The sequence below is a fragment of the Sinocyclocheilus anshuiensis genome, unplaced genomic scaffold (assembly GCF_001515605.1).
Source record: "Sinocyclocheilus anshuiensis isolate Anshui unplaced genomic scaffold, SAMN03320099.WGS_v1.1 scaffold380, whole genome shotgun sequence".
Lineage (NCBI taxonomy): Eukaryota > Metazoa > Chordata > Actinopteri > Cypriniformes > Cyprinidae > Sinocyclocheilus > Sinocyclocheilus anshuiensis.
In genome coordinates, this window is record NW_015557081.1 from 93,160 (window position 1) to 109,958 (window position 16,799).

The 16,799-nt window shown below is 36.3% G+C and overlaps 1 protein-coding gene across 1 annotated transcript in view; it reads left to right on the forward strand.

Annotated features, from left to right (window-relative positions):
- LOC107676911 (uncharacterized protein KIAA1644 homolog) overlaps positions 1-5,951 on the forward strand; it is a 22,987-nt gene extending 17,036 nt beyond the window's left edge. The window contains exon 4 of the mRNA XM_016471648.1: positions 5,536-5,951. Within this exon, the coding sequence (XP_016327134.1) occupies position 5,536 (1 nt within the window). The 3' untranslated portion in view covers positions 5,537-5,951. The remainder of the gene's footprint in view (positions 1-5,535) is intronic.
- Positions 5,952-16,799: the final 10,848 nt, after the last annotated feature.

A 16,799-nucleotide genomic window follows, 5' to 3' on the forward strand; every position in this document is an offset into this window, starting at 1 on the left:
ACGTGTGGTGCTGCTGACAAAAAACACAATTGACATCTGTCTTGGCTCTTAACCAAGATGTCACCCAGATTGCACAATCTGACAAGAAACGTAAAAGCCAGAAAAAATTACAGAGTACGTCCAAATCTAGAGTTATTTTTGAAGCTAGTTTTTTTGGCCAGTCATTTTGAAATGCAAACTAAACTCTGAAACGAGCCAATGAGCTTTCTATTCTCTCATTCTCGCCCCTCCCCTTCCACACCTGTCCTGTCAACTGAGAGCAGAACGTCTGGAGTCAGGCGAGTGGAATCTAGCATGTAATATGATGATGATGTGTCTCGCACTTTGAAGATGCTGGAGAAATGGAGCTCTTGCAGCTCAGAGATAAGACAGATGGATGCACGAGCGCAATAAGTTCGTCTGGCTTTTTGACTCCAAAAGAATTTCGAAGGAAAAGGATAATTGAATATTGGCATACTTGAGATGTAATTCACATCAAAGCATTTGAAACGCAGCTTCTCCCATGTCTGCGTTCACGATGGTTGTGCTAAAATGTGCTTTAATCAACACCCTGAGCTTGTACTACAAATGACAGGATAATGGTCACTTTAAAAGCGGATAGCAATCTCAACAGCGCTAACATAAAAGCCCAAAAATGTAATTTAATATGCAAGTGAAATAACATGATTTTCTCTGCCCCCTTCCGCCTGGTCGATATTCATGTGTGTGTTGTGGAGGGGCTGCTAATTAAAGTCCGGCACCTGCATGCTGTTGGCAGGAGATAATTTAGAAGTTAAAGCCTCCCTCTGCCCTCCTTTAGACTGTCTACTGTGTCAAGATTCTCTTCCAGCTAGTCAACTCTTTTTGAATGCTTATTTTCAAAAAAGGAGTTTCAAAAAGGTCCAAATGTCATTACTTTGAATTTGCAGGCATACAGAAAGATTTTATAGTCCTGATTTCCAGTCTTTTCCAGATTGTAAGTTAAATTATACATTTAGTCATATTGTCATGTTTTTGTCATTTAAACCAAAACTTTTGACATTTGACAGAGAGAACACTGACTTTTAGTGTATGAACTGAAGACAGAAATTTGCTAACAGCAATATAAACATTGCACTGGGGTTCACAGGAAATAATAACAGTCTACAGGAATCTAATACAAGTGGTCATCAACTTGGGGTGGGTATATTTTGATAATAGTGTAATTTGAGGGGTCAGATTAATTCTTATAGTAAGAGACAACAGTAACCGAATATCCTGCTGGCTACGCCAAATGAAAAACACTTGTTCTACATGAACTGATCAGAGTGATGTTTGGAGTTTTACAGTCAACAGTACATCTACCTGCAGGCTGTGGACTATTGTTGGCAGCAAACCAAATAGCATCATTGAATAAAATGTAATTTTTCATAGAATTGCATAAGAGAGAATCCATCTGATAATAATTAAACAATTTCCCGACCAGTGGTGAGTGAAGATAGCGGTTTCCCGTAGCTTTCGTAATTGCATTGCTTGTCTGTTTTGGAGTTTTCTCATCATGGTTCCAGATGGCATTGGTATTACATTGGCAGATCCAGGTTTTTTTTATATAAAGAAAGAAAGAAATTAAGAAAAAATGGGAATATTTTGAATACCCTAAAGGCTATAGTGAAATTACAGACAATTGCTGGGTTATGGCAAATGCATCATTACGTCTTCAACAGGCATTTGATAAGAATAATGAGGCGGTAAGCTACGTTAGGAGCTAAAGCCTGCACTTCTACTTTAAACACATGCCTTTAAGCCAATTAACATGCGTAAAAGTCTGAGAATTTGACACACTATGCAAAGCCGACACTCAATTTTCATTATGTAATGGAGTGTAGCAGCAAGCATTGTTTAAAATTACCAGCCAATTTGCCTTTGATACTGAGAGCCATAGTCTTCTGAAATTCAAACATATTAATTTTGCTATTTCTCTCCGAAAGGACGCCATTCGCAGAAAACTTATATTTTCATTTGAATGTCACCAACTCGGAGCACTTCCCATCAGAACGCCTCTGTCTCATTTCCCAAAACAATCATCTCTCAGGGGTTGTGGAGTGGAGGCAGGCCCAGTGGGGGCAGTTGATACTTCTATTGCACACAGAGGGCTGTGCTCATCTTGTGTAAATATCTCAGCATGAAGTGACTCACTGTCACGGAAACGGGTGTGTGGAGGCAGGCAGGACGACGAGGACGACACGGATTCCAATAATGACATTTATTGTAGACACAACAAGGCAGGTTCAGGTAGGTGAGACACACACTCGGGGTAACATTAACAATAACCGACACTAATACTCAGACAGACAGGAACTAATATGGGGTGAATAATTAGCGGCAGACAGGTGAGCACAATGACGGTGATTAACTAATGATTAGACGGGCTAAACCAACACAAAGGGAAGAAACCACAACAAACAGTCCACAGGGGCGTTACACTCACCACTGTCTCGGCTCTCATAAGCACAGGGTTTGGTTTGGATTAAGAAGAACTGTCTTTCTTTCACATATGTAGACATAATCAGCTGCTTCTGTCTGCCTTTCAAATGAACTTTAAATACTATTTTTTACTATTACTATCACAGGGCTAAACAATAATGATGGCTCACTGACCTGAGGCTAGTGTGAGAGAGTTTTGAGGCTAATGAATATTTTATATTCATTGATTTAGTTGCTATCCATTTTTATGCTATGCAACTTACTCTTCTCCTGATATTATCAGATGAGGTTTTGACCAAATTTTGAAAATGATTTGTGATAGTCTTCGAAAAAACTGGTTGAAAACCACATCAATCCATAATGGAGCTACAAGCAGCATTATATAATTTGCAGCTTGTTGCAAATATTCTTTTTGTTAAGTAAAAAAAAAAAAAATGACTGAACATAAAAGTAATAAAGAAAACATAATATTTGGAAAAAATAAATTGTCACACCCCTGGACTGTTTTTGATGTGTTTTCATCCCTCATGTGCTCTGTGTGACCTAGTTTATGTTTCCCATTGATTATGTCATTTAGTTCAGGTGTGTCTTGTCTATTATCCTCGTTTACAAATGTACTTAAGTCCCTGTCTGTTCAGTTAGTGTTTGCCCGGTCTACTACGTCCCTACGTGTGCTCCTGCCTGTTCTGTCCTGGATTTACGCTTGTGTGGATTTATTAAAGACTATTTGCATTAATCTTCATCTTCTGCGTGCGTTTATCTCACCGTAGCTGTGACATAAATAAATATGTATAGGATAATTACAGTAATTTAAAAAAATTACTCTAAAACATAACACAGTGCAGTGCAAAAATTTAAAATACAGGTGTAACACCTGTAAAAAAAAGTACACTATACAGTATTACAGATTTTTTTTAGAATGCATATAATAATAATAATATATCTAGCTTGTTATAACCATGTTTTCTTTTTGCAAATGAATAATTTTTTTAGGATATATATTATTTATTTATTGCTATATTATTTATATATAAACATTTAATATTTATATATTACATTTAAAGCAACAGGCACCTATCTTCAACGGGCATTTAATGAAAAGCAGAGCACGTATATTCATAAAAAACTTTTTTGTTGAGCCCTTCTAATATCAATACTATTCTTACAGTTTTTTCTTTTGGTGGAGAGTGTGTGAAGACTAAATCTGGAGTGCTCCATTTTGAGTATTTTCCAGGACGCCTGTGGAGTTAGGAAAGACCTGTGTGTAACATTTCAACTGGTGTGTCCCTCAGAGGCGTGTTCTCCAAGACCAACAAACCTGTCTGCGCTCCTGGCCTACATTGCTTAAAAGCGTTCTGTAATGCATTATAAATGAGCACGGCGCTCTGTGCAGACAGCCCTTCTCTAAAGTAGGCCAAAGCTCTGGACATTTCCGAAACTTTCACCAAGACTAAATTCTTAAAAATCTGACCACGTCCAGAGGAGTGCAAGGATCAGCCAGTCGAATGGAGTCAGGCATTCATCATTACAAACAGGATTAGCTTGTAGGAACGGGTTGATTAAATGTTCTGTCTTTATCTGACATTTCCATTTATGAGACTCACAAGTCTCACTCAAGTGGCAGTGGGATCTAAATGTTTATGCTCTTTCTAAGTAACTCAAGTCAAGTGTACCAGCAGTCAAGTGTGCGCTCAAGCTCTGCCAAGATGGACATTTACTAAGCAACACTTTTTTTTGCATTTAGCTTTTATCCAAACCGACTAACAAAAGCAATTCTTCAAGGAACCAACAACATTCATGATATATTTGTTATTATTATTTACAAACCCACATGACTTTCTTCCTTTCAAGAAACACAAAGGCAGTTTTTGAATACATGGTCAATATTTTTTTCAATATAATTATGGGAAATGGAAAAAAGCAACATAAATGTACAAATGCATCCTCATTGGTTGATTTCTTGCTTATTTGTATTTGGAATCTACAATGTGTATACATTGGTTAACAGCTGACTTTTTTGTTGCCCACACCTATTCAGGTTAACATATTTAAAGACTTTCGAGTTTGAATGTTTCTGACATCCTAACAATATGTTTTGAGAACAGTGTAGGTCCTTTTCTTCTTTTTTTCATGAAGCAAAAATCAAGGTTACAGTGATGCGCTTACAATGGAAGTATTTTATAAAAGCACTTACATAAATTATTCCTTTAAATTGTTTGAATTATTTGAGCTATAAAGCTGTTCTCCTCATTTTACATTAATTTTTAGAGTTTTACTGGTTATGCTGCCATGGCAGCATTAGATGACTTTACACAGAAAAGGTTAGAAAGTGATTTTTTCACACTAAAATCATATTAACATGCATGTTGTTTATGTTTTGTGGTTATACTTTTGACATGGTGAGTATTTTAACATTTATAGATAAGCACTTGGTTTTGAACACATAAGTACTTGCATAAGTGTCACACTCTATTCAAGATTTTAGCTGTTCATTTTTGTGGTAATCAACATTATGCAAGTGCTGTCACTTTAAGACCAACTTGTATTGTACCTACTTGTACTGAGCTTCTATTGAACCCACACAAGTGTGTCACGTCAGCTCGTATTTATAGAGAAAAGTAAGTTTACAGAGTTGAGCTGAGGTTCCCAAAATACATTATATTGATTTTGTTTATGAAAGTTTTGGGAAGGATCTGTGTTGTGTCACTTCTGTATTAGGCCTTATTAGCAATCCAACGTCTCTCTGTACAGTGATGTAGATCAGCTAGTAAACAGATTGAGATTGTTTGTGAACGCAAGGCTCAATCGTGCTCCGGCTTGCCCATGGTTACAGAGCTGTTGTCTGATTATAGTAAAGCATCCACAAGGGCCTAATCAACACATCCGTTCAACTGGGAGAACTTGTTTCCCCTTTTAAGATCATCATACATCACTGACAGACAATACATGCTTGTATTCTAAAATGTATTTAATACTCTTAATAAAACTTCTAATGCCTCCATGAGCCACAAAAATATGGGTGTCAACAGACAGATCTTTATAATAAGATTATTTAAATTTTAATCTTGATCTCCTCTCTCTCCGTTTCTCTAGATATCCAGTTTTGATCCCAATGATATACTTAGTATGACAAAGGAGGAACAGCCAGGAAATGGAGATTTAAATTCAGAGACTCTTTTCCTGGTCCCATCTACATTTAGGACACGGACTGTGCCGGCTACCTCCTGCAGCTCTGCTGGATGGCATTTTCTCCACACAAAGAAGCTGATGCTGAGACTGACAGCTGCAAATGAGTTTCTCTGCCCAATCAGAGGAGGCTTGTTCAGATGGATCTACTTTTCGACAGCTGTTGAAGGACTTTTATGAGACTTTTGTCTTAGATGCCCACTACCTTGCCTTGTCATTTCAGAAGTTAGGAACAGGGAATAGGACTTTGCGAAAAGATAGAGAAGAGGCCGTTGTGTCCATAAATCTCTGCAGTATACAGTGCTGTGAAAAAGTTTTTGCCCCCTTCCTATTTTTTTTTTTGCATATTTGTCACACTTGAATGATTCAGATCATCAAACAAATTTTAATATTACACAGAGATAACCCGAGTAAATACAAAATGCAGTTTTAAAATAATGATTTCATTTATTAAGGGAAAAAAGCTGTCCAAACCTGCCTGGCACTACGTGAAAAAGTAATTGCCCCCTAAAATCTAATAACTGGTTGTGCCACCCTTTGCAGCAACAACTGCAATCAAGCGTTTGCGATAACTCGCAATGAGTCTTTCACATCGCTGTGGAGGAATTTTGGCCCACTCTTCTTTTCAGAATTGTTTTAATTAAGCCACATTGGAGGGTTTTCGAGCAAGCATGGACTGTTTAAGGTCATGCCACAGCATCTCAATCGGATTTAAGTCCAGACTTTGACTTGGCCACTCCAAAAACTTCATTTTGTTTTTCCTGAGCCATTCAGAGGTGGACTTGCTGGTGTGTTTGGATCATTGTCCTGCTGCATAACCCAAGTGCGCTTGAGCTTGAGGTCACAAACTGACAGCCGGACATTCTCCTTCAGGATTTTCTGATAGAGTGCAGAATTCATGGTTCCATCAGTTATGGCAAGTTGTCCAGGTCCTGAAGCTGCAGAGCAGCCCCAGATCATCACACTACCACCACGTTTGACTGTTGGTATGATGTTCTTTTTATGAAATGCTGTGTTGGTTTTACGCCAGATGTAACGGGACACACCCCTTCCAAAAAGTTCAACTTTTGTCTCATCAGTCCACAGAATATTTGCCCAAAAGTCTTGGGGATAATCAAGATAATCAAGCCTGCAGTTCTTTAGATGTTGTTCTGGGTTCTTTTAGAACCTCCTGGATGAGTCGTCGTTGCACTCTTGGAGTAATTTTGGTAAGCCGGCCACTCCTGGGAAGGTTCACCACTGTTCCAAGTTTTCCCCATTTGTGGATAATGGCTCTGACCGTGGTTCGCTGGAGTCCCAGAGCCTTAGAAATGGCTTTATAACCCTTTCCAGACTGATACATTACAACTATTTTGTTTCTCATCTGTTCTTGAATTTCTTTAGATCGCGGCATGATGTGCTGCTCTTTAAACATGCTTCACTTTGTCAGACAGGTTCTATTTAAGTGATTTCTTGATTCAGCAGGTCTGGCAGTAATCAGGCTTGGGTGTGGCTAGTGAAATTTAATTCAGCTTTCTAAAATATTGTGGTTAATCACAGTTCTTTCATGATTTAAGAGGAGGGGAAATTAATTTTTCACATAAGGCCAGGTAGGTTTGGACAGCTTTTTTCCCTTAATAAATGAAATCATCATTTAAAAACTGCATTTTGTATTTACTTGCATTATCTTTGTATAATATTCAAATAGTTTGATGATCTGAATCTTTTAAGTGTGTCAAATATGCAAAAAAATAAAAAAAACAGGAAGGGGGCAAAAACCTTTTCACGGCACTGTATGTCATGTTTGTACTGCTCTGAAGCCATCGGTTGGCTTTTCTTGAAGTAGCAAAAAAATATTATTTTGATTTCAGTTTGTCCCAATAGGATCAGACACATCAGTTTAAACTGCAGTTAATATAAAATTTCTTCTTTCATGCAGTGTTTTAAGGTGCGATCATATTTACCGTTGTTCTGCGAATTTTTGCGGGCGAAATCCAGACATTTTATGGCGAAATATCATGAGGGAGAAATGTTTTCCAATGCAGATTTCTCATCAATGTTGACCAACAGGTTGGTTTGGAAGCTTATATATATAAACTATAATAGACAATGGACGTTTGTTGTCCACAAAATTTTGGAGAAAATTCGCTAATATGAACGAACCTTTAGACTGCTTTGGATTAAACATGATTTGGAATTTTCTAATTCTGTTTCCAAGAAGCGACATCACCATTTTAGAATACTTTGTAACTACTGAGATTTCAGGCTGGGGAAATCATTTCAACATAAAGCAACAGATAATAAAGAAGAACGTTCCTTTATTGACCGTAAGAACCTGAAACTTGACTTCATGGAGTGTAGATCTGGAAGTCACTTTATTGTAGAAATACAGCAACATCACTTTTTATCCCTATTGAACTTGTGCACTGAGTCGAAACCAACTAGACATAGGTAAAAGTAGCCACTGTTAGGCTGTGAGTATTCACCTGCAATAACACACACTGTTGTGCTGAGTTGTGTTGTGTATAGAGAAGAACTTGTTGTGATCTTGTTTATCTATTTAAGGTGAAACTAATAGTTTTCCCCTTGTGAAGGGAAGAGAGATGTGTTATGTTTTGGATTAATAAGTTATAATGGTTATAAATTGCCTTACGGTAAATCTGTAGTACATGCCTAGCACCTTGTTCTGTGATAGTGGTTGGTATCTCAGTTGAAGTGTGATATGGCCGTCCACCTGTTAAACTTCTCGCTGTTTTTATTATGGGGTCCGTGGGTGGGATGGGGGGCAGCGGAGTTGTAATTGCACTTGTTAACTTTTTACTGTTACAATCTGGGAGAAATAAAGATTTATCTTTTGCAGTGTTTTTGGACGTCTATCAGATCGCTAGCTATCTCTTCCTGCTCCTACTCGAAAGGTATTTTATAAACTACTGTGCAAAAGTTTGCCACCAGCAAAAAATAAATAAATAAAATAATTAATTCTTTCATTCAGCAAGGACACATTGATCAAAAGTGTCAGTAAAGGCATTTATAATATTACAAAACATTTCTATTTCAAATAAGTGCTGTTCTTTTGAACTGTTTATTCATAAAAGAATCCTGAAAAAATATATCATGTTTTACACAAATATATTAATGTAAGTGGCATAACTGTTTTCAACATTTATAATAATAAAAAATGTTTCATGAACACCAAATCAGAATATTAGAATGATTTCTGAAGGATCATGTGACACTGAAGACTGGAGTAATGACGCTGAAAATTCAGCTTTGCCATCACAGGAATAAAATGTGAAAATTGCAAAATATATAAAAATAGAAAAAAGTTACTTTAAATTGCCATAATATTTTACAATATTAGAGTTTTTCTGCATTTTTGATCAAATAAATGCAGCCTTGGTGAGCATAAGAGACTTCTTTCAAAAAAACATTATCTTAACCCAAAACTTCTGAACAGTAGTGTCTCTATTTTATTTGTTATTCTGTTAATTTTATCCTTCTTTAAATTGGCCATATCACTTTTTTGTGGTAATTTTGTTACAATAAGGTTCAGTTAGTTAATGCATTATGAATCATGAACTAACCATTAATAAAAAACGTTTATGAATCTATAGGTTAATATTAATTTTGCATACTACTAATACATTTTTAACATTTTAAGTTGTATAAACTGACATTTATGTATTATCAACGGGCATAAATTAATACAATTTAAACAATAGCGCATTTATAAATTAGCATTAAACTAGATTAATAAATGCTTAATGCATTAACTACTGTTACAAATTTAACCTTACTGTAAAGTGTTTTACTAATACTACAAGTCTACTTATAATATTAGTAAAGTCTTGCACATTAAAAACAGACCATTTTAAATCCTCTGTGTCTCTTGGAACCATTTTTTGCTACTGTGCCTTTAAGACAAATATGTAAATATCGTATGCTTTTATAGTACAAGAAGTGCAAAAATATCTCAAAGGAGAATTCTAAGTCCCCTTTAGACTTCTTTCACACGCCAGTCTGTCAAAGACGAGTGTGACCCAGCACTCTCCAAAGTTTCCCATCTCACCTTAGAACAGAGGTGCTGTTGATTACTTCTCCAGAGGAACGACAGTAGCACCTGCCTCTGTCTCCACAACGAAGGCGCCTCTGCTGGACTGGTGGAGGGGCTCCTCCTGCTCTAATTGGTTCCAGGGCTGGAAGTTTGTCTCTGAGGGGATAACACAGCTCAAATAAGTTTGTGCGACCGGCTATTTCTGGACTTCCCGTCTGAACATAGAACCGTAGGCCACTAAAGTGGCACAGCCGCCGACTGACGCTTTAGGTAGACTGGCCCTGAGTTTTTGAAAGTGAAAGTCTCATCATTAAAGCCGGAGTGATGTGAATTGCAGAGAAACACATGTGACACAGGTGTGAAACTAAAAAAAAAGACAGATCTGAAGATTCATAATTGAGAAAACGAGGAAGGAAGTGAGACAGAAAAAGAGCAACAGACAATAATCTGATAATCACTTTCATTTGTCACTAGTTCTAGAAGCCTCGGATCCGACCTCAACAACAAATCACAGAAACTGCATTAATCTATTAAAGGTCTATTTATAGTCCTGCCGCCATCTCGTGTCTGAGGGGAGACTGGAAGCGATTCTTTGGTGGGTGTGAAGTTAGCATTAAACGGATTAGCTCATTAAGCAGAGGCAGGGCTCTTTATGTATGCATTAAAACTTTATCATGCTCTCAGAAGAGCTATTAAATATCACAAAGCCCACTAGACACACACCGAAGTTACATTCACCTCATATAGGCAATGACCCTCACGGGACCATGTTTGAATGTTCGTATGTGAATCCTTTCCTAAACTAATGATTTCCTAAAACCGAAATGCACTGTCTGCCCCAGTTTGAGTGTCATTAAAGTATCTTTCAGTGGTGTCCCTTAACAGCATGTCTCTTTATCTTTTCTAATACACATTTCCACAAATGGTTTTTCCCTTTTTCACAGAGGATATTCGCCGTTCCATTGCACACCTGTTCAAATGTATTTAGGATGCTCTCTGAGCAAATGCAACTAGGTCAACAATATACACTACCGTTCAAAAGTTTGGGATCAGTAAGATTTTTTATATTTTTTTATTAAGTTTCAAGGCTGTATTTATTTGATCAAAAATACAGAAAAAAAACGGTTATTTTGTGATATATTATTGCAATTTAAAATAACAGTTTCTATTTTAATGTACTTAAAAATATAATTTATTCCTGTGATGCAAAGCTGAATTTTCAGCATCATTACTTTAGTCTTCAGTGTCACATGATCCTTCAGAAATCATTCTAATATGCTGATTTATTATCAGTGTTGGAAACAGTTGTGCTGCTTCATGTTTTTTGGAGCCTGTGATACTTTTTTCAGGATTCTTTTATGAATATAAAAAAAACAAAAAAAAAAACAGCATTTATTCAAAATGGAAAGCTTGTGTTACAATATACACTACCGTTCAAAAGTTTGGAGTCAGTACATTTCTTTCCTTCTTTTTTTGAAAGTAATGAATACTTTTATTCAGCAAGGATGTGTTAAATGGATAAAAAGTGATAGTAAAGACTCATATTGTTAGAAAAGATTGTAATTTTAAATAAATGCTGTTCTTTTTAACTTTTTATTCATAAATAAATACAGCCTTGATGAGCACAAGAGACTCCAAGTAAAAATCTTACTGATCCCAAACTTTTGAACGGCAGTGTATGTCAGAGCAACCTGATTTGAGCTGTAAAAATACATTGATCTGATGCTAAAAATTAAATGTAGCAAATTTAATAACTGATTATAAGAAAGTTAATGCTGCTGTTTTCAAACTTCTTCATTTTAAAAGCAAATTAAGGTAACACTTTAGGGACCAATTCTCACTATTAACTAGTTGCTTATTAGCATGCCTATTATTAACATATTGGCTGTTTATTCATACTTATAAAGCACATATTCTGCATGACCATATTCTACATCCCTAATCTTACCCAATACCTCAATTTAACAACTACCTTACTAACTATTAATTTAGTAGTTTATTGAGGCAAAAGTCATAGCTAATGGTTTGTTAATAACGAGAATTGGACCTTAAAATAAAGTGTGACTCAAATTAACAGTTGCTTTCCTTCCCAAATTGTGAATTATTATTATGCGTATTTTGGAATATTTGGAGAATATACATAGAAATGTGCTTTAACTAGCCTTCACTCATTCCTTACGTGTTATACACCATTAATATGTGGTTGATTATGACCCTGTTTGATTTAATAATCTATATTCCCCTATACTGTACATGCATTTATATTTTAATTATTGGTTCAATAAATTCTCATGTCTGTTTGTGTTAGTTTACAACATAATCCCTTTTATTGGATAAATAACAAATGTATATTACTTCTTTATCCAAAATTGCATTTTTGAGGCTGTGAATGTAAAGCCTGATGTCTTATTTTGTCCATATCAACTGTAGTAAAAACTGTTTCTCCAATATTTTTTTCAAAAATAATTATAAAACCTTTCAAAACACTTGAAGCGACTGATTTCAAGAATCACAATCAAATCAAATAATTGTCTGAACAAATATTTACACCCCTGCTTCACGATGCCATAGAAGAACCTTTTTGTCTAAATGGTTCCATAAAGAACCTTTAACATCTGAAGAACCGTTCAGTTTCACAAAAGGTTCTTTGTGGCGAAAGAAGGGTCTTCAGATTACAAAAAGGTAAGAAAGAGATTGTTCTTTAAAGAACCTTTGACTGAATGGTTCTTTGTGGAACCAAAAAAGGTTCTTCTATGGCATCGCTTGAAGAACCTTTTGAAGCACCTTTATTTTTAAGAGTGTACAGTACAGATAGATTCAGACAGATTAAAAGCATATTTTAAAGTGGAGATTACTAGTTATACAAGTGCTTGAAGAACTAGATCTCATATACACACACACACCTTCACTTGTGTCCTCACACTTCTGTCCTCACTTCTTCAGTAACAAATCCATGGAATACCAGATTCCAAAATCCGCTCTCTGAAACAAAGCAAAAACACAAACAGGGACACGGTTCGTGAGCTGTTCACACAGACTTATGTTTGGCAGATGAGGAAATTTGTCCTCGTCAGGGTCTCGGCCCTACAGAATTAAATCAAAACTGGCTAATCTGCTTTATTTGGCTTGCTTTGGGCGCAAAGGCAATTTCCAGCTAAAGGGCTTACTTCAGCCAGGTAATTGATTGTTTGAGATGAGAGGGGAAATTAGATAACACAAACGGAGGGAGAGAGAACAGTGCCCTTGTGTTTGCCATAATTCTGTAAAGCTAATGAGGAGAAGACTAAAACTGAAGTTAAGGACGAGTGTCAAATTACATTGGACAAACATTTAAATAGCCTTTTTGTCACTTAAAAATGGGGTGCCCCTTTCACTCCCCTGTCTTTAATTAATTACTAATTACACTGTTATAGAGAACTGCAGGCCTTTCAGAATTAATCAAACTCTTCTGCACTGTGATTAGTCGTACAATCGAAAGGATTATAGCGCATCCTCATGCTCAACTGGAATTAAAGGGTTAGTTCACCCAAAAATGAAAATTCGGTCATTAATTACTCACCTTCGTGTTGTTCCAAACCCATAAGACCTTCGTTCATCTTCGGAACACAATTTAAGATATTTTTGATGAAATCTGAGAGCTTTCTGATCCTCCCATAGACGTCATTACGCTGGATCTGGGCCAGCGCCACCACACGCTCGCGTCATGATACTGTCGTGAACGCGCGTCCACAAGTGACGCAGTAGAGACGAAAATGTGGAATAAAGTCGTTATTTTTGTTTTCTTTGCGCAAAAAAGTATTCTCGTAGCTTCGTAACTTTATAGTTGAAGCACTGATGTCACACGGACTACTTTGTCGATCATCTTGGTACTTTTCTGGACCTTGAACGTGGTAGTTACCTTGCTGTCTATGGGAGGGTCAGAGAGCCCTCATATTTCATCCAAAATATCTTAAATTGTGTTCCGAAGATGAACGAAGGTCTTACGGGTTTCGAACAACACGAGGGTGAGTATTTAATGACAGAATTTTCATTTTTGGGTGAACTAACCCTTTAAATCGCATCAAGTTGTATCTCTTACAGTCTTGTGTTTAATTAAAGGAAAAGTGCACTAAAAAACGAAAACTTGCATATAATTTACTCACCCTCAGGCCATCCAAGATGTAGATGAGTTTGTTTCTTCATTAGAACAGATTTGGAGAATTTTATCATTACATCACTTGCTTCACTCAATGGATCCTCTGCAGTGAATGGGGGCCGTCAGAATGAGAGCCCAAACTGCTGCTAAAAACATCACAATAATCCACACAACTCCAGTACATCAGTTAACATCTTATGAAAAGCTGCATGTATGTAATAAACATTATCCTCTATCCATAATATTGCTTTCCCCCATGAAAAAAATCTTGCCTGAATCAGAAGAGAAATATGCACAGATCAAGAATGTCCAACATCCAAACCAGTTCTAAATAAATATATCAGTGGATTTTGATATAAGAGGACAAATTAGGGAATGGATTTTTTCACTGCAAGAAACGTTATTATGGATTTTGGCCAAAAGCAATGATAGTTGAAATGTATTGATGTATTTGTTTCCTACAAACACGCAGCTTTTCACTTCACTAGACATTATTTATGGACTGTAGCTGTGTGGATTACTATAATGTTTTCATCAGCCATTTGGACTCTCATTCTGACGGCACCCATTCACTGCAGAAGATCCAGTAATGTGACGTAATGCTAAATTTCTCCAAATCTGTTCCGATCAAGAAACTCATCTACATATTGGAGCCCCATTTATGGCCCTAACATACAGCCTGCAAATGCAGAGTTGATTTAAATAAAATCTTACATTAGTAAATGACTCTGTAAGTGGAAGGTCAGTGCACAGCAACTGGGCAGGCGCCGGCCTCTCCCATCCCAGCTGGAAACACTTACAGAATGAATGGACCAAGGGACTCCAAACAACCACCCACAAGTGTCTGCCCTTTGCTGCTTTGTGTTCTAATATAGCTGTATTGATTTTATGTTTCTCTGTGAGGGGAAAAAAAGAAAGAAAGAAAGGCAGGAATCTTACTTTTTGGGAGTCCGTTAATGACAGCTGTAGAAACCTAAAGGAAGAGGAAAATATGGAGGGTAATCGAGCTTTCAAGCTTGTAAAAGGATGCAAAGCACCATTTAAGTATTCATAACAGCAGTCCATGAAACTTGTGCACTACATTCCAAGTCTTCAAAAGCCATATTATAGATATGTGAGAGGAACAAACTGAAATGTCAAGATTTTCAAGTCAAGTCAAGTTTATTTGTACAGCGCTTTTCACGATACAAATCATTGCAAAGCAACTTTACAGCAAATTAAGTTTCTACAATATTTAGTGGTAGCTTATCAGTGGTGACTGTCAGTTAATGTACATATGGCAGAAATGTACGGAAAAATCAATTTAAGACGGAATAAAACAGACGATGAACACTATTAACAGCAATTATTATATGATGCAATCAAACTTATAGCAAAATGTGGTAGTTCTGTATGTTGTTTCAGGGTTGGCATCATCTGAGGTCCTCTGAGGGGTTGGCATCATCTCTTCTCAGGTGTTCTGGATCCAGACTGAAGCTTGTGTAAATCCTAGTTACCACGGGATGTCAAGATGAATAGAGAAACAAATAGAGACATAATTAGCGTAGCTGCTGTTCCAACCAAGCAAAATTGATTTGTTTAACCCAAACTAAAGATAATTTGCCAGTTCACTAGGATCTAGTTGTGGTTTCTTAATAAGAATAATATAAGAATAATATAATATAAGAATAATATAAGAATTTAATAATATTTTCAGTCAGCAATGTCCAGTTGGTGGAAAACTTCAGATCTTTTCAAAGAATCAATTTATCTGCTTTGGAAAACCAGTCTAAATGATTCATTTACAAATCATATCGGATGATCCAGTTTTAATCGAGCACCAATTAACAACTCACTGGAGGGAAAGAGTATACTAAAATTAATGACCAAGCTAGCATATGAATTCAGAAGGCTTAAAATACATAAATCATCTTCTGATTGTATATTAAGTATAAAGCTTAAATTCGATGCATTTTCTTCTTCTGGGATTCTCAGAATCACAGGGTTCACTGGGCACTGAAATGCTTTTAAGACCTGGGCTCCAGGTCTGTTTTGTTAGGGTCATCAACAGCAAGAAATAAGCATTCCTCATCAACAGCAAGAAATCAGCATTCCTTTTTGTTTTTGTTGTTTGTTCATTTTTCTGTACTTTGTCATGTCTTTTGTCAATTTATCACATTAAAGGCATATCATTTGTTTGATTATATTTTCACCTATGCTTCTTTGCTGATAAACCACAGACATGGGAGTTGAATCCAAATTAGATTCAATAGGCTATGGTTTGAGCATAATTTTCAAAATATAAAATATATATATTTCAGTTTCAAAATCATCTGCTGTTAAATCTAATCAATAACTATATCCAGAGCCAGAAAGATGATGATGAAAAATAATGTTTTCATACCATTTATTGTTATTGAAAGCTGCTGGTAGGTACTGCTGTAAACACTGTGGAGCAACAGTGAACAGGTGGAACGCATTTTAATTGTATTGGACGTTGTGTTGGTGCCATGCTGTTAAATCTAATCAATAACTATATCCAGAGCCAGAAAGTGTGTTTTTAAATGTTTTCATACCATTTATTGTTATTGAGAGCTGCTGGTAGGTACTGCTGTAAACACTGTGGAGCAACAGTGAACAGGTGGAACGCATTTTAATTGTATTGGACGTTGTGTTGGTGCCACCTGACGGACGGTGCGAGTAGTGCAGAGGACAGGCATTGGTTTATGTATATAATGTTGTTTAAACTTACACTGAAAAACTAATAAGACAATGCAAGGCTTTCCAATTTACCTTCGAGGCACAGTCGAGGCTCGTCTTTTAGATCAAATTAACCAAACTAGAACGCGACTTCTATTTAGTTACGTCGCATTTTACTTTGGTGTTAGGTAATTTAACCCTTATATAATACATAAATAGAGGTTATAATAAAAAACGTTTATAGTTACTGTAATGTCAAATTAAAACGTTTTAGCATGTGCTTTTTAAGAAAACCCAACCGTTTGTTATAAATCAACAACGCCT